This window comes from Corythoichthys intestinalis, chromosome 1 (assembly GCF_030265065.1).
Source record: "Corythoichthys intestinalis isolate RoL2023-P3 chromosome 1, ASM3026506v1, whole genome shotgun sequence".
In the NCBI taxonomy this organism is placed as follows: Eukaryota; Metazoa; Chordata; class Actinopteri; order Syngnathiformes; family Syngnathidae; genus Corythoichthys; species Corythoichthys intestinalis.
The window spans coordinates 56,077,664-56,104,727 of NC_080395.1; the positions used below are offsets into that span (position 1 = coordinate 56,077,664).

Sequence of the window (27,064 nt, forward strand, 5' to 3'; positions counted from 1 at the left end):
ACCGCGGTGAGGGGCAGACGAACAAAAAAAAAGTCAAGGATGCAACTCTCAACGAAGGGGTCAAGGATAGAAAGTGTCAAATGGTAGCAAGTCAATTACTTGGCAAGTCACCTAGGATCGGTTTAAAGACACTGCTAATGAGGTGGAATTGGATGTAGGTATGACGTCGGGAACTCATCCCACAGCTCTGTAACAAAACAGTCTGACCAGCAGCAGAATGTGACAAAATCATGCCAGTCGTCATACTAGCGTCGCTTGTATAGAGCAGATATTCTCCCAGTCCAACCTAACCTCGTCATCACCCTCAGCATGCATTACACGTGTAAAACATGGCGCCCTCCATAGGTCAAAAAATGAACTAAATACAGTGGTACCTCGACATACGATTGGTTCAACACACGATCTTTTCGACATTGGACGTAAAATTTGACTCACCATTTGTTTCTACATCCAATGACATGCTCTAAATAAGACTATCTATGACAGCACCGCAGTTTCTTTTTCCCGCAAGACGGTTGCATGGTAGATTTTCTTGTGAGAGAAATCAACACGGATTTCAACAATGTTGCTGCAAGCGGCGAAACAAAGGAAAAAACGGGATGCTTACTGTTACCATTGACATTAAGATAGATATGATAGAAAAATCTGAGCGTGGGGTGCGCATCCGTGATATGGCTCGCTCAACAATACAGCCGTAGACTTTCTATGATGGTCCTCCTCCGTTCACCAGTCTTTACAAGTTAAGGTGGCAATTATTATTTTGGTGACATCACCAAAGAAATCGCCAGCTTTGTAAGGTTTTTAATCATTTATTCCATCAACCTATGCCTAGTGTCCCCTGTCGGCAGCAAGTAAACCAAGTGAAAGTGAAACTAAAAAGGCTCACACTATCCGGTCAGCCACACGATGTGTTCCAGTACACTACGCAAACACATTCGCCACATTAGAACCCGTTATTTTACATTATTGCAAGTTTTATTATTATCATTATTACCATTATTATATTATTATTCAAATTTGTATCCATAATGTATTTGTTTTGATCTTTGGAAATTATATTTTCAATGATACCATCAGTATTTATGAAAAATTTAGTGTAAGTTTTCAGGCTGTGGAACGAATTAATGGAATTATAATGTATTCTAATGGGAAAATCCTGCTTGACATACGATCATTTCGACTTAACGAATTAACTTCGTATGTTGAGGTTCCACTGTATTACAGATTTTTGAATCAATGGCAATAATATTTGTTTCTAATAACATATTTTAGTAAAACAACTGTAGCTTATTAGAGCCTACAAGTCTTTAAGTCTGTGGTTCCCTTTAATTATCCAGTAACTACATGATATTCCATTATCCTTGTATTGCAAGTGCAGAAGAAAAATGTTGATTTTCTTTTGTAACATTTTCTCTAAATCTCGTAATGAACAGAAGATGGCGATACACAATTCAGGAATGAAAACAAAGCAATGATCATCTAAGCTAAATACATTCATTAAGACCAAGTAAAAGCTTTGTTTTTCAAAATGCGAGTAGATAGGCCCCCATGTTAACCTATGGGGTGGCTCACAAGAAAGTGAAATTTTACTAGCAGCTGCTGTCTTATAACCGTGGGAGAAAAGCTCCCACTTCTAATCCCAATAGTCATAAATTATAGAAAGAAGGCAGACAATGTAGAAATAAATAGACCAAGTAAAATGAAAAAATATGTGGGAATAAATATATCTACAGGGGTAAGTGTCTGTACAGTGATTCTTGTGCCTTAAATATGCTAGAAAGTGACATAGATATTGTATATTTACTGCCATTTTGTCTTACGCAGGGTTACTTTTTGCTGTTTGAATCCATGTTGGACTCCATCTTAGTGGCCAGAGACCTCTTTCTGCATGATGGTGGTTCAGGTAACCCTTCTATTCTCTCTTGATTTCTATCTCAAAAATACTAATCTACACAAAGGGAACATGTCATGTAAAACTGTGTCCATTTTTTGGAAATTTAAATGGTGTACACTATATAAATGAGCAGTTCTGATACCAATTACACAAATCCATCCTTGGATTTTTTGCCAAATTTCCAAAGCAATCAAGTCACCATATTAGGTATACTACATTTGGCTAATATCTGTATGGAAAAAAACACTCATGCATGACTTGTACACAACAATGCACAAGGCCATTAATCAAGGTGAGACTAATGGGAGTTGCAACAAACAGCTGAAGGGGAACAATTTAGTCTCATGGGAATTCAGCTACGATCGGTATGTCCACTCGTGGCGGTTCAATTAAAGTGTCCTGTGGAAGAAACAGAAACATGCTAACCATCCAGCATTAGTGTTTTAGTTTTCTCACATTACTTTGTTATATGATTTTGGATTTTTAATGCAACCATTTTACGGGAAAAAATGTAAAACCCAGTGTTTGTGCTCTGTATCTAACAAAAGTCTTATGTACAAACCAAAAAAAAATGATTTGGACACTAACTAGAGCCATGGCTTCAATGCATTGTAATTTGAATTGATTTACCGTATTGGCCCGAATATAAGACGATGTTTTTTGCACTGAAATAAGATTGAAAAAGAGGAGGTCGTCTTATAACTGCGGTCTAAAAAAAAAACAAAAAAACAAAAAAAAAAAAACTGCGGCCTAGATATATACCCATTCACGACGCTTGATGGCGCCAGTCATCAATGAATCGAATGCTGAACGCGACTCGGGCGGCCAAAGCGAACCCCTGACACGAAGAAGAAAGTGGTAAGAAGGAAAAGAGAAGAAAATACCGGTAATAGAAGAGATAACCGAAAATGGAGAAACTTCGCGACAATTTGGAGAAAAGTGGGTCGAAGATTGGCCAGGTTAACCGGTGTTTGGCCATTCCTTACTACGCGGCGAAACGTCCTACACAATGCTCAGGGCGCTTGCATATGCATTCACACGCATGCGCACATCGGTTGGAAGCGGCGAGTACTCACTATTTTTGTTTTTATTTAGTTATTTAGAACCTTTTCACAGCCTCAAAGATACTTTTTGCATGTATTACCCTCTCATACTTTTAACCATTGTGTTTTTTTGTGTTAGCTTTGAAGCAGTTGACCACATTAGCCACGTAGCGTATTTAAATCGTCCTTATTTGACATAACTACATTTAAGTATTTTCTGCAGGCATTTCTTTAGTACGTTATTCCTGTATGCATCTAAACAAAACAAGTTTAGAGCGCACGGTAGTAATTTAGGTGTCAAATTCGACTAATGTAGGACGTTTCGCCGATGTAGGACATTTTGGCAGAACACCGGCAGCTGAGGAGAAGTTATGACGCAAACTTCAAGTTGATGGTGATAAATGAGGCGGTGTCTTCAAACAACTGCAAAGCGGCTGTGAAATATGGTGTCACAGAGTGTAATGTACGGAGATGGAGAGCTCAAAAAGATCGCCTAAAAAATGCTCAGTCAGAGAAAAGCTTTCCGTGGTCGTTTCTGTATAAAAATTAATTTGGTGTTCAAAAAGTCTTTTTTCAAACTTAAGTCTTGAAAAAGAGGGGGTCGTCTTATAATCGGGGTCGTATTATATTCGGGCCAATACGGTATTTGAAAAAAAAAAAAAAAAATCTCTAATACCGTTTTAGAACTTTTCACAATCCTGCTGTTTTTTTTCTTTTTTACCTGTGTGCTCTTGGAGTTTTTTAATTTAGTGCTTGTCAGTCATGCCCACCCCGTTAGCTATTCATCTTGAGGACAACGTTGCTTCTAATCAGGCATCAGCTAACATAAGCCTCTCCGACTCAACTTGTTCTCCCATTTTCAAATCGGCTTGGCTTGGACCTTGGTTTTGCCGTGTTTTTTCTCCCCCCCCCCCTTTTCTAGTGATGTATTCAACTAACTGTCGTTGATGGTGTTTTCCGTCTAGGCCCTTCAGCTTTCCATTTGCCTGTCCTATTGGCTGATTGGTGGTCTAGTCTTCCAGTCTGGTATTCTGCATTTGGGCACTACTTTCACCAGTGACTGTAAAATCTGGCCTATCTTGGACACAGCACAATAGACCACTTTGAAAGGATTTAGTCTGACCTGCAGCAGCATAAAGCGGTAATACCTGCTGCCTAAGCAAACAAGTCATCTAAGGGGCTGTTTACATGGTGATGCGCCGAGAATACGACTCATTTCATGTTTGCATTTACATGGTTCCATCTTTGTTCAGTCTCCATTCAAACGACGTTGCAATTCCGCATGAAAATGATGTAGTATTCATGCCAGGCCATAGGGGGCAGTGCAGATTGACAAGGCGACAGCCAATGATGCACTTTCTTGACAACAACCTCGTCAGCCTGGTAGACAACGTGTCTGCCCACTCGACGCAATGGCGTCCACGTCGTTTTTCTTCTGCTTCAAGTGGCTCAAAAAACACGAACATAAAATTTAGATTAAAGATATTATAAAAACATTGAATTAAAGCCGACGTCTGATCATGTTTGCTGTTTTAAATGTACAGCAGCAGCGACTGCGCATGCCTAAAGTGACGCATGCGAGTGCTGATGTCATTGACGCGAGAGAAACCCATTCATATGGTTGTGGAGCAATTCCCACAATCAAATCGTTCGGCTTTGATGGCCGGAATCAAAAGTTTTCATCTTCGCCTTCCATTTTTGCCATTGCTTGGTGTGGCAGCATCACCATGTAAACCATGTAAACAGCTACTAATGCAAAAGCATTATTGGGTATTATCGTAACAGAATCAGATGCCAACAGTAAAATGAGAAACTGGTGGAAGAGGGAGAAGATTAAAATAATTAAAAAAAAAATAATTAAAAAAAAAAAGGAAAAAATGCTCCTGTATGGGGATCACGATGTGGAATTAGTCGAAAAATAAAATAAAATAAAAAAACTCAGCACATAAGCATCAAAAAAGATGTTCAAGTGAAAGTGTTTGTCATCCATTAGATGTAATGGCTTGTGTCAAATGTGCTCTACCTGGGAGGTGTTCTCCCACACTGGCTTTTTGAAGCAAGTGTTAAAGGTCACACGCATGAAAGCAACTGTACATACAGCCAGCCAGTATAGTAGTACCCATTTAGATAGATCTGTGACCTTAGCAGGACAGTAAATGAAAGGTCAGAATATGCTGTTCGGCTTATCAAGAACCTTTAACCCTGACCCTGGTTTTCATCCATTACTTCTAGAAGTAAGGTCTCGTCTCAGTTAAGACATGCTTGGATGAGTTTGGCATAGAGGTATTACAGTTGATATGTTATTTATAAACTTTGGATTTAAAATGGACTGCTGTTTGAGCTTCTGCAGATTTATTATGTGGATACTAATAGATTTAGAGAATGTCACAAATTATCCCCCCAAAAATATAGGATTAATATTAGTTTTGGTGTTTTTTTTTTTTTTTTTTTTTTTTTTTTTTTTTTTACACAATCAAAAAATTGTTTATAATGACTTCTATCAGGAAAAAGCCAAAATGTCATGTCTATCCCTAATCGCCGTGTAGACACACACCCACACCCCCAATTACAAAACTTATTTCACCATAGAATTAACCTCCCTTTAATCCATAATGTGTTTTAGCATGATATGCCTGTCCTGGCGTGTCCTGGCAAAAGATCTGTTTTATACTCTACTCCCTCCCTCGCCATCCACTCTTTCACAGCCGACCAACGAGGGGGCTCAAGAGAGCAAGTGTAGTTGGGCTGGCGCGTGGGGGGCCCATGACAAACGGGCTGAAAGCAGTGAGTCGAGAAGGACGCAGATGTCAAAGCCATGAATCTGGGGACACCCATGTGCCCCTTTTGTTAGTTTTTTCCCCCTTTACATTCTCAGTACAGTAACCCCTCCTCTGCTTGCTCATTTTTTGCCTCCTTTATACAGTGCGTTTTTCAACTAAGCCTGTCCAAATTTCGCCAAATCAGCAAAAGCCCCCTCCTGCCTTCATGATCACTCTTTTGCTTCAGTAAAAGTAAAATGAGAATAAAATGAACTGATGTTTCTGTCTCTAAGTGAGCAAACACCATCATTAGGTATCGTGACACTCACATGGTCACAAGCAGGCAACGTCTAATAATGAGAGACCATGAGATGCCCATCACTGAGCTGTCACCATCCCTTCTTGCAATTTATGCTCCGATGTATTGAAGGCTATGTGAAGCTGAACAGCAACCCATATGTCTGGCAAAATAAAAAGAAAAGCCCATGCCAAGAAGTAAGGGTTATATTTTTTCAATCATTGAAAATTGAAGGCTATTTTTCTACATTGATGCCTGCAGGCAAGGTTTTCTCCACTGTTTTCAAAAAAGTTTTTACCCATTAAATTCTTTATCAGCCTGTTTGTAGGGCTACAGAAGTGAATGGTTATTATGTCAATAAAATACTTAAGTTCTGTATGATAATCATTACCTAAGGATATTTAAAATTTTATTTAAAAAAACATATTTATATATACAATAGGAAACAAAACACAACATAAATGGTGCAGACCTGTACAGCTGTCAAAACTGTCAAACGGGTCAGATCCGTCCTTGCCACCTTCTTTTGCAGTGGCTTGCAAAAGCAAATCATGTTCGATTAAATTAATGTTATTTGCTGAAATACAACCCCAATTAACCATTGGCAATAAAACGCTAATGATAATTATCCTCATAGAATTTTCTCAACAGAAATAATAAGAACGTTTGATTCAAAGTGAATAGATTTAACTGTAATTACACCACCCAAACACCTGAGTGAAGGGGGCAGGCGCTGATGCTCATTTTTTCGTCTACAAGAACAACTCCAACTCGGTGATAATACGCACTCAGCAGAAAAACAGTACAATTATTTTCAATTAATTACACCTACCTGAGACGCCACGAACTGTATGTAAAAAAAAAAAAAAAAAATTAAAATATACGTTAGTTTGAGTATGCTCTCTGTTAACATTACCCTAATGTGAACGCGAATGCTATGCTAACTCTACGGGTTACATTTAGTGTGTGATGGTCACTCAGCACCGACCTTTAAAGGCTAAATCAACATTTTATTTTCTCTCTGGCTAAGATAAAACAAATCTTACCGTGTGTGCAAGCTTGGAGACTGGAGAGGACACACTTGTGAGTCAGGGCGGGGAGGTGGGGGGTGCAGCACGTCCCATGAGTGACACAGACACTGATACGATGCAGGCTAAGTACTCAGAAATGTTCACACATTGTGAACATGTGATGGGAGCTGTTGTGCATTTACATGTTGGTCTCATCTCGCCAGATGAAAAGTGGCATTCAGCTCGTTATGTCTTAGTCTCCCAAAACACATTTTTATTTTGTTTTCGTCCGTCATCGTCATGAAAAAATTGTTGGTTGTCGATTTTCGTTATAGTCGTCAATAACGAGCACAACAGTTGCTGAATGTAAATTAAAATTTGTCTATTTATGTCTATTTTATTTTGGGGGGGATTGTATGTCTATCTGACATTTTGTGCAATGTTCTGCATTTTGATTACCTCATTTGCAATGGACTTCATATTTTTGAAATGCTGTGTAGTAGTTTGTCAGCATGCATCTTTGTTGTAACATTAAAGATTGGTTTAAAGCAACATCTGGCTTTGTCAACTTTCAATCAGGAGCAAAAATCAGACTTGAAAAAAGGATGTGATAATTATCTTGATTATTATCGTCATTGGCTGATAAGAAAATTCTTATCTTGATAACAACTTTTGTCAGCTTGCCCGGGCATGAATAAAAGCAACATCCAATGATTTTTGAATAATGTTGCATCTATATTTGACAATAGTGATCTTAAAGAGTATTACAACACCTGGGGAAATGCTAATATTCCATCATTTATCCATAAACGCATGCCTTTTGGATTTATATCATGCCACTTCGTGTAATTACACACATTGCAACACCAAGAAAATTATAGAAATTTGGATCGATTGTCAAGCTAAAACGACTGGTGCCAGAGATCCCTGAAACTAGCATATTGTATGCGTGACGTCACAACTAGGAAACACCTGGCTCAGCGCTTGGGTCCTGACAAAGTACTGAATGGCGGCGATGATGGCAGACAATTTTGTTTGTAGTTGCAGCGACGAATCCGACGTAACGAACGTTCTTCTAATGGTGACGAGGAGAGTTATGAACCTTTCTTTGGTGTTTTGGGTTATCAATATGAGCCCAAATGAAAGCCAATAATTTGTTTTGCATTTCTTTTTGTGAAGCTGACACACCGTGACCGCAAAATAAAGTAATATATAGAATAATTATCATTTATTGTGCTATCATAGGTTTTCGCTCTGCCAACAGACACAAATATGAATGGGATTAAAGGATTTGTTGTTTATATTTTAAGAGAGATAATTTATACATGTGTCCAGTCCTATATCCAATGCATGATATGTTTTTTTATTATAAAAGAGTACTCACTCTGGCCATTTCGAGCTTGGCTGCTTCCCCTCCTTTGCTTTGCCTGGGGTGGTGGGGTGGTCTCATCAGTGTCAGTCATCGTCCTCTTTCTTAATATCTCGGGAAATTTAGGAGGCTGCTCATGTATGGTGGGCACCGCATCTGCTTTCAGCAACAATTTCTTAGCAAAACCTGATTTCATTTATCCATAGCTCGAATAGCTTTCAGGTGTAAAATGCGTAGCACACAAAACCGTGCCGGAGGCTGGGTCTGCAAAATTAGCCCTCTTTGCATGGACGAACTTTACTCATTGTCTGCGTAGTCCAGCTCTTTTTCTCTAGTTCGGGAACTCATGGGTACTACATTGCGACAAATGGCTTTTTGTACACCACATAGCACGACAGGTTGGAACCATTTTAGCAATTTTTTGATCAAACACGAACGTAACTCTCTCATCGATAAACAACGATGGCACCTGCTTCGACCTTTTGTTTCCTGGCTGTGACGTCACAGCCCCATTCGGCTGTTTCCGGGCTACATTCGGAAATGTTCGTAATTTTCGATCTATTTTCGATAATTGGTCATGAATGTGATTTTTTTTTTTTTTTTGTTAACTTTATTTTTATTATCTTGCCACATAACAGTTCTATTGATATCTCACAGCCTCTTAGTATTATAATTCTCGTTAATAACATACAGCAAGAAAAAAGGGGGGAAAAAATCTAAATTGGCACCAAAATTTTTCGATTGAGGGGAACGGAGCTGTGTGAAAATCTTTAAATCACGTCCGCCAAGTTCCATTACCATTTTTTCCTTACAATATGACATACAAAAATATTGTAATCATGCATTTTATCCACTAAACATTTGGCATTTATGTGCTCACCAAGGCCATTGACCTGAATTTTGAAGCTGAAACTGAATTTGTAGTGAGACATCAATGTGAAAAATTAAAGGAGTTACATTTTTCTTCAAGCTTAATTACAAATTTCAAATTATTCAGATTTCTACGCATGCCTTTAAATCAAAAATACAGTTTCAAATTACTTTACCTAGATAGTTTTACATTTGAAGTATTCCATTTTAAGTATTTGAAATTCAGGTTTAGCATTTCAGATTCAATTTAGAAAGATTCAGTTTCTGATGGCACAAATGTCAGCCCATAGGGGGGCTTTAGATGTGGAGATGATCATTACCATTTGTGGGGCTGTGAATGCATGTGAGATGCTTATGTAGTTAAGCACTGTACAAATAAACTTAAGAGTTGAAAAGTAAAAAAGTGTGACCCTAGGCTTCTCTCTTGACTAATGCCAGTTCACAGTGGGGGTGGAAACACCCTTAGCTATAACCTAATCACACAGGAGACCAATATCTCATATGTGAAAATACATTAACATATGTTTAATGCAGCTGTTGCTGCTGTATGAATGGGAAGTGTAATGTACGGAAGTGTGGCGTTTGTAAGTAGGTCAAAAACCAGGCCAAACCATGTTTAGTCATAACTATCGCTTCAGGAAATTGATGAAACAAACCACGCCCATTGGACTTGAAGGTGTTCTTTAATTAGTTTTGATGAGTGCTTTGGAAGCCTTCAAAATTGGCCACATCAACCTTCTCTAGTGTCACTTTGTTGGACTTCATGTTCATCATCCTCTTTTGCTCCAAGTGAACTTTTCATTTTTAAATCTCTTATATTTTATTTGTCGTGACCGATTGCATGACAACATGAACAATTTATTGGGTTCAGGTGTTTTTTTTTTCTTTTATATGCATAATGAATGGTAGAGTATTTAAGTTACACCTATTTGTAGTTTTCCTAAACTTTTAACTTTGCTTGTAGTAGTAATGGCTGTATTAAAAAAAAAATAATGCTCATTTTCTTTTCATTTTCCTGTCGTTTTCCATATGCCCTTTGTCTTGCCTCAGTCTATCCAGACCTTTGTAACCTAAGTTTGGCAGCAGTGGGAGATAAACAGAGGTACCAAGAACGTATTGCATTCTGGGATGACGTGTATGGCTTCAACATGTCATGCATGAAGAAGGTTGTGGTGCCAGAGGCTGTGGTGGAAGTGTTAAATGCAGACACGCTCATATCAGAACCTACAGTCATACAGGTAAATATTCATGAAATATTATATTAAATGTAAGGTGGTTGTGGACAGTGTAATTTATATGCAGTATGAATTTTGGCCATGTAGAGATTTTCATTACATTGGTTAATTGCAGTCAATTATGTCATACAAATGCACATTTGTCTGGAGAAATAGCTAAGTGGAATGAGCGTCACAAGCACATACAGAAAGAAGGAGAACATTGTTAAAAAGACATATGGAATGTTAATAGTATGGAGATTGTTTGGATTCAAGGTGGTGGATTCTATGCAGAAAAGCTATCTACCAGTTATGCCATGATGCATTATTACAGGTAAACTTTCAGTTTGAATGTAGCTGCGTAACATTACTCAGCTCTGCTCTTTGACATGTCACATTTATTTATATGGCCCTTAATCACGACAAACGTCTCAAAGGCTCATATGTGCACTTGGCACCAGGACACCGTAGGCCGCAGTTCGATGATCGACTTTGTAGTCTTGTCATCGGACTTGCTGCCGCATGTCTTGGACACTCGGGTGAAGAGAGGGGCGAAGCTGTCAACCGATCACCACCTGGTGGTGAGTTGGCTCTGGTGGTGGGGGAAGTTGCCAGTCCAGCCCGGCAGACCCAAACGTTTTGTGAGGGTTTGCTGGGAATGCCTGGAGGAGTCCCCTGTCCGTAGGAAATTCAACTCCCATCTCAGGCAGAGCTTCACCAATGTCCAGGGAGAGGCGGGGGGCATTGAGTCCGAATAGACCATCTTTCACGCCTCATTTGCTGAGGCGGCCGCCCAGAGCTGTGGCCGCAAAGAGTTTGGTGCCTGTCGTGGCTGAAAAAGGAATCCTATCGCGCCTTTTTGGCTTGCGGGACTCCAGAGGCAGCTGATGGGTACCGGCTGGCCAAGCGGCACGCGACTCTTGCGGTCGCTGAAGCAAAAACCTGGGCATGGGAGGAGTTCGGTGAGGCCATGGAGAACGACTTCCGGATGGCTTTAAATGAATTCCGGTCCGCCATCCGGCGTCTCAGGAGGGGGAAAGCAGTGCACCACCAACACTGTGTATAGTGTGGATGGGGCGCTGCTTACCTCGACCCAGGATGTTGTGAGTTGGTGGACCGAATACTTTAAAGACCTCATCAACTCCACCGACACGCCTTCCAATGAGGAAGCAGAGCCTGGGGACTCCGTAGTGGGTCTTCTGGGGTTGAAGTCACTTGAGGTAGTTAAAAAGCTCTGCGGTGGCAGGGCCCCGGGGGTGGATGAGATCTGGCCGGAGTTTCTAAAGGCCCTGGATGTTGTTGGGTTGTCTTGGTTGACACGCCTCTGCAACATCGCGTGAACATTGTGGACAGTGCCTATGGATTGGCAGACTGGGGTGGTGGTCCCTCTCTTTAATAAGGGGTACCGGAGGATGTGTTCCAAATATAGGAGGGATCACACTCCTCAGCCTCCCTGGAAAGAGGGACTTAGGGGTACTGGAGAGGAGGCTCCGTCGGGAAGTCGAATCTCTGATTCAGGAGGAGCAATGTGGTTTTCATCCGGGCCGCAGAACAGTGGATCAGCTCTATACTCTCAGCAGGCTTCTCGGGTGGTCATGGGAGTTCACCCAACCAGTCTACATGTGTTTTGTGGACTTGGAGAAGGGATTTGACAGTGTCCCCCAGGGAGTCCTTTAGGGGGGTCTCCAGGAATATGGGGTATAAGAATCCGGTCCTTGTATGACCGGTGTCAGTTTGGTCCGTGTAGCCGGTTGTAAGTCTGATCCGTTTCCAGTGAGGGTTGGACTCTGCCAAGGCTGCCCTTTGTCACCGGTTCTGTTCATAACTTTTATGGACAGATTATCTAGGCGCAGCCAAGGGGTTTAGAGGGTCAGGTTTGGTGGCCTCATATTGCATCTCTGCTTTTTGAAGATGATGTAGTGTTGTTGGCCTCATCAAGCGGGACCTTCAACTCTCACTGAAACAGTTCGCAGCTGAGTTTGTAGCGGTCGGGAGGAGAATCTGCACCTCCAAATCCAAGACCATGGTTCTCAGTTGGGAAAAGGTGGAATGACCGCTCTCAAGGATGAGGTCCTTCCCCAAGTGGAGGAGTTCAAGTATCTTGGGGTCTTGTTTACGAGTGACTGAAAAATGGAACGAGAAATTGACAGGCGGATCGGTGCCGCGTCTGCAGTGATGCGGACTCTGCACCGGTCCGTCGTGGTGAAGAGGGAGCTGAGCCGAAAGGTGATATAGGTTCCTACCCTCACCTATGGTCACGAGCCGTGGGTCATGACCGAAAGAACAAGACCCCGGAATACAAGCGTCCGAAATGAGTTACCTCCGTAGGGTGTCCGGGCTCTCTCTTAGAGATGAGGTGAGAAGCTCGGTCATCCGAGAGGGGCTTGGAGTAGAGCCGCTGCTCCTCTGCATCAAGAGGAGCCAAATAAGGTGGCTTGGGCCTTTGATCAGGATGCTTCGGGAGCGCCTCCCTGGTGAGGTGTTCCGGGCACGTCCAACTGGGACCAGGCTGTGGGGCCGTCCCTGGACACGGTGGGGAGACTGTCTCTCGGCTGGCCTGGAAACGCCTAGGGATCCCCCCAAGAAAAGCTGGATGAAGTGGCTGGGGAGAGGGAAGTCTGCGCTTTACTGCTGAAGCTGCTGCCTCCACGACCCGATCTCGAAGCGGGAGAAAATGTACAGTGTATCACAAAAGTGAGCACACCCCTCACATTTCTGCAGATATACAAGTATATCTTTTCATGGGACAACACTGACAAAATGACACTTTGACACAATGAAAAGTAGTCTGTGTTCAGCTTATACTAGTATAATAGTTAATTTATTTTCCCCTCAAAATAACTCAAAATATAGCCATTAATACCTAAACCTCTGGCAACAAAAGTGAGTACACCCCTTAGAAACTACATCCCCAAATGTCCAAATTGAGTACTGCTTATCATTTTTTTCCAGGTGTTCATAGGGAGCATGTGTGTTCAAATTTGTAGTGCAGCTCTTACGCGCTCTCATACTGGTCACTGAAAGTTCTAACATGGCACCACATGGAAAAGAACTCTCTGAGGATATAGACCCTACTCACGTGACGTCACAGCCACGCCCCCGCGCCATGTTGTCCGTATACTCGTCATGTTAATGCATTAGCGCTTCGTAAATTCCTCCTATTATGGCGTGTTTTTCTGCTCGTTAACATTAATAATCAAAATGGTGAAGTCGTGTGTGGCGGTCGGTTGCAAAAACAGAGAAGATAGACGGAGAGACTTGAAGTTTTACCGTATTCCGAGTGACCCGGAGAGGAGACCGAGATTGACTGCTGCAATTCGACGAGAAAACTGGGCTCCAAACGACTACCACAGATTATGTAGTAGTCATTTTATATCTGGTAAGATGCATTTAATATATATTTAGAGGGTTTTGGGCTGACAACCACAATTAAGATCATTGCTAGGCTAATCGCCGACAACATACACTCAGACGTTGTGAATGAACTACCTGAAAATATATAATTATAAGGGGATAATCAGACAGTTGTCATACAATTAATTTACAATTTCACTATTGAGGTCAAAAGCCAAAAAATAAATTCAACTAGGGACAATCTGGAGTAGTGCTATCGCACTTCATATTTATTACATATATGTATGTAGTGAGAGTGCTATCGCTAAACCATATAAACATTAAAAGCCCTAGCTCCATTGACAAATGACATGAAATACATTAGACTTGACAGTGGATGTTAGCAAGAACAAAAGATTTTGAATTGAAAATTTCGTAACTCACCTTCCGAGCACAAGATTCCTGCCGAATTTTCGTGTACGAGGACCTGTTTCACCCAACCAGCAACGTAGCATTTATAAGCCTCCAAGCTCTTAAAGTTTTTCAAACTTTCGTGAGAATAGGCTGATTTTGTGTGGACAAGATAGTTGTAAATATCAGGGTCAGGCAAAGATGGCGAAGACAGCGGGTCGAAAAACATCGATTTAGGCATCAAATACGGATCTGGCGAATGGATAAACTGAAGCTTTTCCACGTAACGCCTTTTATGCAACGCATCCAATGAGTTTACAGCGTCAGATAACACCGGGGCTTCCATGAATTGCTCTATAACTTGCACGACTAATTGAAAACAATGAGAATAGGTCTAAAAAATAGGTACAATATGGCGGCCGGATACAGCGACACGTCATTTTGTGACGTAGGTGAGTAGGGTCTATTAAAAGACGTTTTGTTGCGCTACATGAAGATGGCCAAGGCTACAAGAAGATTGCAGGCACAGTGGCTAAGATCATTCAGCGTTTTAAAACAGCAGGGTCCACTCAGAACAGGCCTCGGGTTGGTCGTCCAAAGAAGCTGAGCGAAAGTGCTGAGCGTCACGTCCAAATGCTTTCTTTGAAAGATCATTGCAGGACTGCTGTCAGCATTGCTGCAGAGATTAAAGAGGTGGGTGGTCAGCCTGTTAGTGCTCAGACCATACGCCGCACTCTACATCAAATTGGTGTGCATGGCTGTCACCCCAGCAGGAAGCCTCATCTGAAGACGGTACACAAGAAAGCCCGCAAACAGTTTCCTGAACACATGTCAACAAAGCACATGGATTACTGGAACCATGTCCTATGGTCTGATGAGACGAAGATTAATTTGTTTGGTTCTGATGGTCTCAAGCATGTGTTGTGGCGACCAGGTGATGAGTACAAAGATAAGTGTGTCATGCATACAGTCAAGCATGGTGGTGGGGATGTCATGGTCTGGGGCTGCATGAGTGCTGCAGGTGTTTGAGAGTTACATTCAACTGAGGGAAAGATGAACTCCAACATGTACTGTGAAATACTGCAGCAGAGTATGATCCCCTCCCTCCAGAAACTGGGTCGCAGGGCAGTGTTCCAGCATGACAATGACTCCAAACACACCTCCAAGATGACCACTGCTTTACTGAAGAGGCTGAGGGTAAAGGGGATGGACTGGCCAAGCATGTCTCCAGACTTGAACCCAATAGAACATCTTTGGGGGATCCTCAAGAGGAAGGTGGAGGTGCACAAAGTCTCAAATATCCGGGAGCTCCGCAACGTCGTCATGGAGGAGTGGAAGAGCATTCCAGTGGCAACCTGTGAAGCTCTGGTCAACTCCATGCCCAGGAGAGTAAAGGCAGTTCTGGGCAATAGTGGTGGCCACACAAAATATTGACAGTTGACACGTTGTATGTTAATAGTGACAACTTTCACTAAGGGTAACACTCACTTATGTTGCCAGTGGTTTAGATATTAATTGCTATGTTTTGAGTTATTTTAAGGGGAAAATAAATTAACTCTATTATATAAACTGCACACAGAGCACTTTTTTCATTGTGTCAAAGTGTCCTTTTGTCAGTGTTGTCCCATGAAAAGATATACCTAAATATCTGCAGAAATGCAAGGGGTGTACCCACTTTTGTGATACACTGTATGTCTCAAAGGGCTACATGAGCCCACTGTGACAATTACGACATCCACTGATCTGAACCTCTAGAAGAACAAAGCAAAACCCCAAAAAACAACTTGTTGAACTCTTGCATGACTTTAGCACAACTTTTTCCTCCTGTTGTCTTTGTCACCTAACAGATTGGGTATGTAGCGTTTTTCTGTCAGTCGTGGAACTGGAAGCTTATGGCCACATCTGTGCATCGTAACACGAGTTTATAAAGTAAAGACATAAAATGTTTTAGTCGATAGTAATGTGTTGTGGTACATACTGCTGTCTTTCACACAGAGGGCACGGGTTAGATATCTGGTCATTGCACCAATTCCTAACCACTCCTGGGACCAACCACGGGAACTGGGTTGCATCAGGAATGGTATCTGGCATAACAAAAATTAAATAGAAAATTAAAAAAAAAAAGAGAGAAATGCTTACTTTATAGCCATATGAACTGCACCGTACTATAAACTGTGGGTATCCACATGGTATTGTGGGAAATTTACAACAAAAGACATGCAAGTAATTAGCCTATAAAAATCTATGACTTCACTGTACTGATAAGCTGGAAGGTTCAAAGTGGTGGGTAAAAGTAACAGTTTATAGACCAAAACTTAAAAGTATTTAGATATTTTGGCATGGTTGGTTAATGTTATTGCTCTGGTCATTCATTTTACCTGACACCTTGCACAGTTGAAATCAAGAAAATGTGGAGTAAAACTCAGCTTTAGATTCATCGATTAAGTAAGTGATGGCACAAGTGAACAGGTTTGGCAAGAGGAAGCCACTATAACAAAACTAAATAAAAATGAATAGAACTGTGGTGGCTTGGTTCGTTGTTGAGATGACCAAATAGACATGGTGAGGACTGTGTAAATGCAACACAGTAGATGTACGTATAATAAAAAGTTTAACTTCCTGTTTAGGAAACTTGACAGCATTACTCTGATCATGCTGTGAATAAAACGCTTTTCACTAAAGACTTGAGAAAGCACTGAGATTAAAGGAAAGACAAAGCCATTCCACATCTAAACATAGTTACCTCCTTAATGTCTTTTAGTGTTCCAAGGCACTCTCCTCCTTTAATCTCTAATACCATTATGCATTTCATCTCCGGCTGGCCTATTTGTTAAGTAGCATGTCCTCCGCCCATGTGTGGATGTGATGAATGAGAGCAGAACTTGATGTAATGGAATTTGAATCTGCTAATCGATAGGTTCTCCCCTCCAGTGACAAATAGACAGCCCCTCTCCCCAAATTAAACGAACTCTCATCCATTGCCGCTCATTGATACAATCCAATAACATTCTATTAAGGCAGACTACTACTCCGTAAAATTGAGAACCCTCTCTTGGAATTATTTATTCTCCAAACGGGATGACTTTTCTTTTTTTCAATGGGAACAAGTTTGACAAATTGATTGAAGTTCAAACCGGAATTTCAAGCTGCACTGATCAGGTCAGTAATGCTTGTCATGTTCTGAATCTACAGTTTAATTCATGCCTCCATAAAGATACAATGCATAAAATCTACTATAAATGAATCATTTTCATATGATTTGATCGCTAATGGTAAAGAGTTACCACTATTGAGTTTCCTATTGAAAATAATTTAATATCATGCAGTATCTTGATTCGGACCACAACTTCTACAATAGCATGTTGGATAACTGTAAATACTACACAGTGGACCAGTATAACAACTCCGTGGATGTGGACGGTAAGCTGAAACTTATCAACGGCAGGAGTCTCTACAAGAATTTTGAACACATTAAGGATTATCTACTAAAGATAACAAAGGCTCTGACTTGACTTAACAATATCTTTCATGAGTGCAGTGGTACCTCGACATACGAAGTCATTCCGTTCGAAACTCTTTCCTTTCATAATTTTTTTTTTTTTTTATTTATCTTCAGTGTTTTACATGTAAATTGCCTAATTTGTTCCAAGCACTACTTAAACCACATATTTTATAATCTGGGTAAAACTGGAATAAAACGTGCCAAAACACAGCCGAACACATCTAAATCATTCAATATACCTAATTCAACTGTTAATACCTGTAATGAAGTCAATAATAGAACATAATGCAAAGAAAAATGGGGGAAAAAACTTATACAGTGTATCACAAAAGTGAGTACACCCCTCACATTTCTGCAGATATTTAAGTATAGCTTTTCATGGGACAACACTAACAAAATAACACTTTGACACAATGGAAAGTAGTCTGTGTGCAGCTTATATAATAGAGTTAATATATTTTCCCCTCAAAATAACTCAAAATATAGCCATTAATATCTAAACCCCTGGCAACAAAAGTGAGTACACCCCTTAGTAAATACGAACATCCCTAAATGTCCAAATTGAGTACTGCTTGTCATTTTCCCTCCAAAATGTCATGTGACTCGTTACAGGAGTGCTGTCAGCATTGCTGCAGAGATTGAAGGGGGGGGGGGGGGGTGAGCGTATTAGTGCTCAGACCATACGCCGCACTCTACATCAAATTGGTGTGCATGGCTGTCACCCCAGGAGGAAGCCTCTTCTAAAGACGGTACACAAGAAAGCCCGCAAACAGTTTGCCAAAGACATGTCAACAAAGCACATGGATTACGGGAACCATGTCCTATGGTCTGATGAGACGGGCGGGCTTTCTTGTGTACCGTCTTCAGAAGAGGCTTGCTCCTGGGGTGACAGCCATGCACACCAATTTGATGTAGAGTGTGGCGTATGGTCTGAGCACTAACAGGCTGACCCCCCCCACCTCTTCAATCTCTGCAGCAATGCTGACAGCACTCCTGTAACGAGTGACATGACATTTTGGAGGTAAAATGACAAGCAGTACTCAATTTGGACATTTAGGGATGTATGTATTTAATAAGGTGGGTACTCACTTTTGTTGCCAGGGGTTTACATATTAATGGCAATATTTTGAGTTATTTTGAGGGCAAAATAAATTAACTGCACACAGACTACTATTCATTGTGTCAAAGTGTCATTTTGTAGTGTTGTCCCATGAAAAGATATCGTTAAATATCTGCAGAAATGCAAGGGGTGTACTCACTTTTGTGATGCACTGTATTCCGAGTGAGGCGATGTCCTCTTTCGCAAAATAGAAATGGCGAGATGGCGTTGGCTTTATGGTCTTCAGTCTCTGTGATTGTGTGTCCAGCGATTTCCTTTTCCTTAATCCAGAGAAGTTTCTCCATCTCATCATGAAATTGGTTCCTCTTGCATGAAAGGATAGTCACACTCTTCAAAGGTGTTACTGCTTTGATGAGTTCCTTCTGTTTCAAGATGGTGCCTATCACCTATCTCACTCTTTGTGAGACAAAAACGCGAGGAGACTGGTGCTCTTTGGAGTGGGGTGGCGTGGCTCAGTGGTAGAGTAGTTGTCCCCCAAACCAGAGGTTGTGGGTTCGATTCTCCGCCCTGATGAACTCGTCTAAATGTCCATGAGCATGATACTGAACCCCACGTGTTCCGTCACCAGTAGGTGAGATAGTGTAAAGCGCTTTGAGCACCTTGAAAGATGGAAAAGCGCTATATATGTATAACACCATTTACCCACTTTGGCGAAAATGTTGAGCCTGCTTCAAGAACAACAAAAACACTGTCATGCCTGTGCACATCATCATACTGCGACACTCAAATTGAAACGTCATCAACAATAGGCCAATAGGAGAGCAGAATTGGGTTACTAAAGTATGATGGGGAAAGATTGTGACCAATAGGACAGCAAGATCTCATGGCGTGACTTTTAAAAGCAGGAACCACTTGCATATCTTTCACAGAACGTAGTATCTTACTGTTTATTTTTCCGTAATATGAAGTAGGCCTGAACAATATTGGAAAAAACTATTGCTGCGATTTTTTGGGGGTTTGCGATATTATATTGCGATATTAAAAAAAAAAAATATATATATATATTAGGGCTGTCAAACGATTAAAATTTTTAATCGAGTTAATTACAGCTTAAAAATTAATTAATCGCAATTCAAACCATCTATAAAATATGTCATATTTTTCTGTAAATTATATATATATTCTGTAAAATTGTTGGAATGGAAAGATAAGACACAAGATGCATATATACATTCAACCTACGGTACATGAGGACTGTAGTGGGCATTTCACTCTACTGTCATTTAAATCTGTCTATGCTGTCCTCACTCCGAAGCGTCTACTTTTTCCAAAGCTAGAACGCTAGTGAACGACGCCTTAATAATGACTTCTTCCTTTTTCATCTGATTTATTAATAAAATGGCCTCAAACCATTGTCCTCCTTAGACCGTTGTAAAACTACAAAAAAAAGTACACAAGCATTGCATTAGCAACAACGTTAGCTTAGCACGCTATACAGGTTCGCTAAACATAAACAAAAAGCGTCTCATACAAAAAAATATAACATTTCGCTTACTAACATAATACGTACATTCTTTACAACAACCATACTTACAGACAAATCTTGTCCAAGGATCATATAAGCACAATATTACAACGTAGGCGTCAGCCCGAGACGTCGTGCAGCCATATTGAACTGGCAAGAACACAATAAACCATGTCGCAAAGCGACCACAAGAGTTCGCTGTTAGACAGCACAAAAAGCCTTGCTGTAAAACTTACCAAAAGGCAGAATACTGTCTGAGAGGGACATATTCGTTAATTGCGTCAAATATTTTAACGTGATTAATTTAAAAAAATTAATTACCGCGCGTTGACGTGATAATTTTGACAGCCCTAATATATATATATATATTTTTTAAAGAAATTTTCACTCGATGACTTGAATAGCTTTTTGGAAAGACTTTAGATGACTCGCAATGACCAGTGTACAGTGAGCCCTCGTTTTTCGCGGTTAATGAGGACCAGAACCCGCCGCGATAAGTGAAAAACTGCTAAGCTGCGCCCCCCGCCCCCCAAATTTTTATTTTTTTGTGTGTGTGCTCAATGTATTTATTCAGATTTAGCATTGGAAAGAGATACATGTCAGGGATGTTTTTTTCTCACTTTTTCCCCTAAGTATTATTTTTAAAAATGTATATACATATTAATAGATGGTTTTAAGCACTTCCAATGTAATAATTATGATCAGTTTTAAACATAACTGTCCAACCAAAATAATTTTTGAACAGGAATGAAGTACTGTAGTAGAAAAATGCTTGGCTTTATTAAATGCTTCTGTTTACCTAACATGGCTGTGACTTTTGGTGGACATGTAGAAATTACTAACTCCTCATGATCACTTCTGGCATTTAATTTATGTCTCAAACGTCTCCACACGCACACACATTCATTCCAAAGCGGCTTGCAGAAACTGTTTAACAATGATTGACAGCTGCTGTGCTGTGATGTCCGGCTTCTTTGGCAAGATCAAAGATACAAGCATCGTTAACTTTAATAAGCAAGTGCTGCAGTGACTGTGAGGTTCAAAGAGCGTGTGAGGCTCTGCGCAGAGCAGAAAGCAGGGCGTATGTGGATTAAAAAAAATAAAAACTATCGCACGTCTTCGCGATGGGACTATCGCGCACGCACACATCGCGATGGCGGTGTTTAAACGATATATCGTTCAGGCTTAATATGAAGCATGATATGTCATTTTATCTCTCCTAGCTGAGGTTGAGTTGCACCAATAGCATATTTTGGCTCCCAATACAGATTCCGCTACAAGGGTCTGTGGCGTATCGGTATCAGTGCAACACTAATTGTAATATTTCCTTTTTTACACTCAACAGACAATTGACTGCAACAAAGTATGTCTATCAGAGCTGGAATTTTCATCCAACTTTTGTTTGAAGATTACCAACACCACAGACTGCACGGTAATATATTCACACACACGCACGCACCCCCTCGCAACGCCCATTTACACACGTTTATTCACAAGATCAGTAAATAGATTTACCTAAAGTTATTTCCTAAGCATGTTTGGTTTCTTCATGATGATAATACAGGTGATGCTGAATTGTCCACATCACTACATTTGTGAAAACATTGGTTAATCAGACAGATCATAATATATTATTTTTATACCTAAAATCAAATACTGATTATAATACAAATATTTCATTTTATAAATAATTGATCAGAAACCTACCAGATAAGGTATACAAAATCAGTCTGACCAAGATATTATACACAGCTGTATATTGGCATATACATAAATAGAACAATCGAGGGCTTTTAGTACAGAAAACAAAGTTTTCAACTGTCAAATTAAAAGAGAGAAACAGTCTTTCGAAAGTTTGAAACTAAAGTCATAGGGTCGGTCAATTGCAACTATATAAATTGTGTCTTAGGTAGGTGTTAGCTATAAACACACAAGTGTATGAAATGCTTTATGATACTATTTTTACTGCCACCTCATCCCTCACCTGAAGTTCCTTCAATGAGTGAGCTCCATTTTACTGTGTTGCACCCTGCAGCAGAAGAGCCCCACTTTAATGTCTTCTGATGCTCTGCATTGTGACGCATGTAGTGGTGCAGTCTTTGGTGGTGTGGTGCATCGCTACAGACAGTAATTTGGTGGATTAGTTGAACGGAAAATGAAATGGGTATACTTATACGGTGTGAATAGATCAATATTCTAAATCCACAGTTTGCTTCATATAGCGCTTTTGTGCCCAGTTTTCGTATCGGTGCACATAGACTCCATTAGTACTTGTATTTGTTCACAAAATTATTTTTTTTATAAATGATCTATTTTATTTACATGCTTTTATGTTATTTTAAGTGACATATAAATGGGCTTCATTAGGATGGTAATAACCACTGTATCTCACTGTTGGCATTCACACAACAGAAAAGATGATGAATTCCTTCAAATATCTCAACTTTGTATTCAGCTATACAAGCTTGGATTTAATTAACTTTGTCTATGACTAAAGGGAAGAAAGTTCATTAATTCTATATGCACACGTTCCCGATATTTTTGTTCGGGGATATATGGTGAGTTTTTTTAATGTAAAGCAGGTGTCTTGTAGCTTGACTTTGACTATCTATAAGACACATGGCAAGTCAGTCGTATCTTCTGTGGTTATAATTGGGGTTCCACTCTTGTCCAACATCAACTGACAAATCACACGAGACGGGACTTTGTGATGTGTCATGAAGGCGGTAACAGCAAACCTGACCGAAGGCAAAAGGTGGACTATATACTAGTACAGTACACCCTCAACTGGTCGCCAATCAATTGAAAGGCACATTCAGAGACAGACAGTCACACTTGCAATCACACCCCCACTGTGTCGGAATTGATCTTGCGCCCCCTGTGTCGATGTCCGATGAATGCACGACGACATGTAAGTGACTTCTTATTAATTTTGTTAATTTTTTTTTTTTTAAATGTAGTTTTGAATATGGTATCAAGTATTTTTTTCATCAGAGTATTGATATCGGGTTGAACATTTTAATATCGTGACAACACTAACTTGAATACACTTAGCCTGAAGTGTTTCATAATTGTACAATCATCATCATCTACCTGATGACGATCATATGAATTAATCCAGCTCATGCACAGTATGTATGCAGTATCTGCAGTGCATTCAGAAAGTATTCAGCTTTTTACTCCTTGGGCCTTGTTGATGCACTACAATGACACTGTTTCAGAACAATTTTTTTTTTAAGTTTTCAAGTTAAATGAAATACAAACAGGTACAAAAAGGGCCCTATATACTGTATGTCCTAAAATTCTGGGCCAGACTTGGTAGTTGTACAGCTTTACTAACATGCTGTTATAAGGGCAAGTCATGGGGTTGTTGATTCCGTGTTCTCCTATTTTGGAAATATAAGATGCATGGAACATCCAACTTCAATTCTCAATTTCTGGGGGATGAAAGATTGTAGCAAAATGGTTTATATATAATTGGAAGGTTTATATATATATATTAGGGCTGTCAAAATTAACGCGTTAACGCGCGGTAATTTTTTAAATTAATCACGTTAAAATATTTGACGCAATTAACGCACATGTCCCTCTCAGACAGTATTCTGCCTTTTGATAAGTTTTACAGCAAGGCGTTTTGTGCTGTCTAACAGCGAACTCTTGTGGTCGCTTTGCGACATGGTTTATTTTTTTCTTGCCTGTTCAATATGGGCTGCACGACGTCTCTGGTGTGCTTATATGATCCTTGGAAAAGATTTGTCCGTAAGTATGGTTGTTGTAAAGAATGTACATATTATGTTAATTAGCGAAATGTTATATTTTTTGTATGAGACGCTTTTTTTTTTATGTTTAGTCAACCTGTATAGCGTGCTAAGCTAACGTTGTTGCTAATGCAATGCTTGTTTACTTTATTTTTGTAGTTTTACGTAAACGGTCTAAAGAGGACAATGGTTTGAGGCCATTTTATTAATAAATCAGATGAAAAAGGAAGAAGTCTGATTATTAAGGCGTCGCTCACTAGCTTTGGAAAAAGTAGACGCTTCGGAGTGAGGACAGCATAGACAGATTTAAATGACAGTAGAGTGAAATGCCCACTACAGTCCTTGTACCGTATGTTGAATGTATATATCCATCTTGTGTCTTATCTTTCCATTCCAACAATTTATTTTACAGAATATATATATATAATTCACAGAAAATATGGCATATTTTATAGATGGTTTGAATTGCGATTAATTGCGATTAATTACGATTAATTAATTTTTAAGCTGTAATTAACTCGATTAAAGATTTTAATCGTTTGACAGCCCTTATATATATATATATATATATATATATATATATATATATATATATATAATTAACTATTACGCTTTAATTCATAAAAATAAGTAACTATTTTTGAGAATTTTTTTTTTTACCTCTTGGAGTCTTGACTACCATTTATAAAATTTGATTTCTGAACGCTGTTTTTTTTTTTTTTTTTTTTTTTTTTTTTTTGTTATAACGGCAATTTGAATCCATGATAGAGATGTTTGGAGAACGTTTAATGAGGAACTGTCAATTTTGAAAATATGTACCGGGTGAAACAATTTAGCCTTTTATTTGGGAACTCATTTTGTTCGTCAGGTCGCATTATACTCCAAAGTCATTTGTAATACTGCAAAATGATGTTTGATAGCCGGCACCCCCTGCAGGTAGCTCTTTTATTGGATTTTTATATAATTCATTTAGTACAGTATCTTTATTTAAGGCTATATAGACCCTACCCACCGACGTCATAAAATCACGTGCTCGCTGTATGGTTCCGCCCACTTGTCCGTCATTTTGTCTCTGTATTAGCATTGGTTTCAATTGATCGAGGAATTTAAAATGCATTTCATGGAAGACCCGGTGCTTTCTGATGCCGTAAACTCACTGGATGTGTTGCATAAAAGGTGTTATGTGGAAAAGCTTCGTTCTATACAGTCGCCAGATCCATATTTGCTGCCCAAATCGATGTTTTTCGACCCACTGTCTTCGCCCTGTCTGCCTGACATCTGCTACGCTGATATTTACAATTATCTTGTCCACACAAAATCAGCCTATTCTCACGAAAATTTGAAAAACACTTTAAGAGCTTGGAGGCTTATAAATACTTCGTTGCTGGTTGGGTGAAACATGTCCTCGTCCACGAAAATTCGGCAGGAATCTATCTTGTGCTTGGAAAGGTGAGTTACGAAATTTTCAATTCAAAATCTTTTGTTATTGCTAACATCCACTGTCAAGTCTAATGTATTTCATGTCGTTTGTCAATGGAGTTAAGGCTTTTAATGTTTATATGGTTTAGCGATAGCACTCTCACTACATACATACGTGTATGTTGTCGGCGATTAGCCTAGCAATGATCTTAATTGTGGTTATTTGTCAGCCCCGTAGACGAGGCCAGTTTCTTTCACTTGGTACCAGCTAAATATTATTCAAAAAATAACGATGGTGGAAGAAAGGGAAGTCACAAACATCTTGAATTTGAAACTATGTCGTACTGCGTCGTATGTTGTCGGCGATTAGCCTCGCAATGATCTTAATTGTGGTTATTTGTCAGCCCCGTAGACGAGGCCAGTTTCTTTCACTTGGTACCAGCTAAATATTATTCAAAAAATAACGATGGTGGAAGAAAGGGAAGTCACAAACATCTTGAATTTGAAACTATGTCGTACTACGTCGTATGTTGTCGGCGATTAGCCTCGCAATGATCTTAATTGTGGTTATTTGTCAGCCCAAAACCCTCTAAGTATATCTTAAATGCATCTTACCGGATATAAAATGACTACTACATAGTCTGTGGTGATTTTTTGGTGCCCAGTTTTCACGTCGAATTGCAGCCGTCCATTTTGCTCTCCTCTTTGGATCCCTCGGAATACGGTAAAACTTCAAGTCTCTCCTTCCATCTTCTCTGTTAGTGCAACCAACAGCCACACACGCCTTCACCATTTTGATTATTAATGTTAAGGAGCAGAAAAACACGCAGTAAATAGGAGAAATGTACGTAGCCGTAACAGGTTAACACTATGTTTTGACGGACAAGTGGGCGGTACCATTCAGGAGAGTGGAGTTGTGACGTCACGTGGGTAGGGTCTATACTGTAATTAAACTTGATTATATGGCTATGCATTGGGATGTATTTTTAGCGCTATCAAAAGCCTATTTTAATGCAAGCATTCTGTAAGGAAAGCATCATCAGTCCAAATTGTTCCTTTCTACGCTCCTTCAGTATTAAAGCTGCTTGGCCTCAGGATTTACAGATGACTGTTAACCTGCACAAGGGGTACTCTGCTGTCATAAAGATACGGATCTGGAATCAGTATTGTCTTCAAATCTTCAGTGATCGTTAAGCTTAGGATGTGTGAAGGGTAAACTGCTCCTGGACCAGTGCTTTGGGACTGGTGTGGGAGAACTGCTGAGCCTCTCGCCTTATGATGGAGCGCCTGCTTTTGTTCTCCTGTCGACAGTCCATTCATCAGCTCAGTCTGCCTAACCTTGCATTAAATGAACAGCACAACCCCTGCGTCTGTGCCGCTCACACACAAGATAAATCCTTTTTCTCTCTTTCAGCCTTCCTTTCTTTACTACACTTTACATCTCACGCGCTTGTGCTTATTGTCTCTGAATAAATACCCTGAAGCCACATGCAGGTAATACAACAAGCAAAATATTTGCTTTCAGTGGATATATGAAGAATAAGAAATAAGCCACAAATTTGTGTAAATTTGGCTGCATATTTGTCTTTTAAATCTCAT

At 39.9% G+C, this 27,064-nt stretch overlaps 1 protein-coding gene across 1 annotated transcript in view; it reads left to right on the forward strand.

Annotated features, from left to right (window-relative positions):
- prmt3 (protein arginine methyltransferase 3) overlaps positions 1–27,064 on the forward strand; it is an 89,244-nt gene that overhangs the window by 37,531 nt on the left and 24,649 nt on the right. Inside the window, exons 11-13 of the mRNA XM_057835692.1 lie at positions 1,825–1,903; positions 10,294–10,481; positions 21,634–21,720. Of these exons, the coding sequence (XP_057691675.1) occupies positions 1,825–1,903; positions 10,294–10,481; positions 21,634–21,720 (354 nt within the window). The remainder of the gene's footprint in view (positions 1–1,824; positions 1,904–10,293; positions 10,482–21,633; positions 21,721–27,064) is intronic.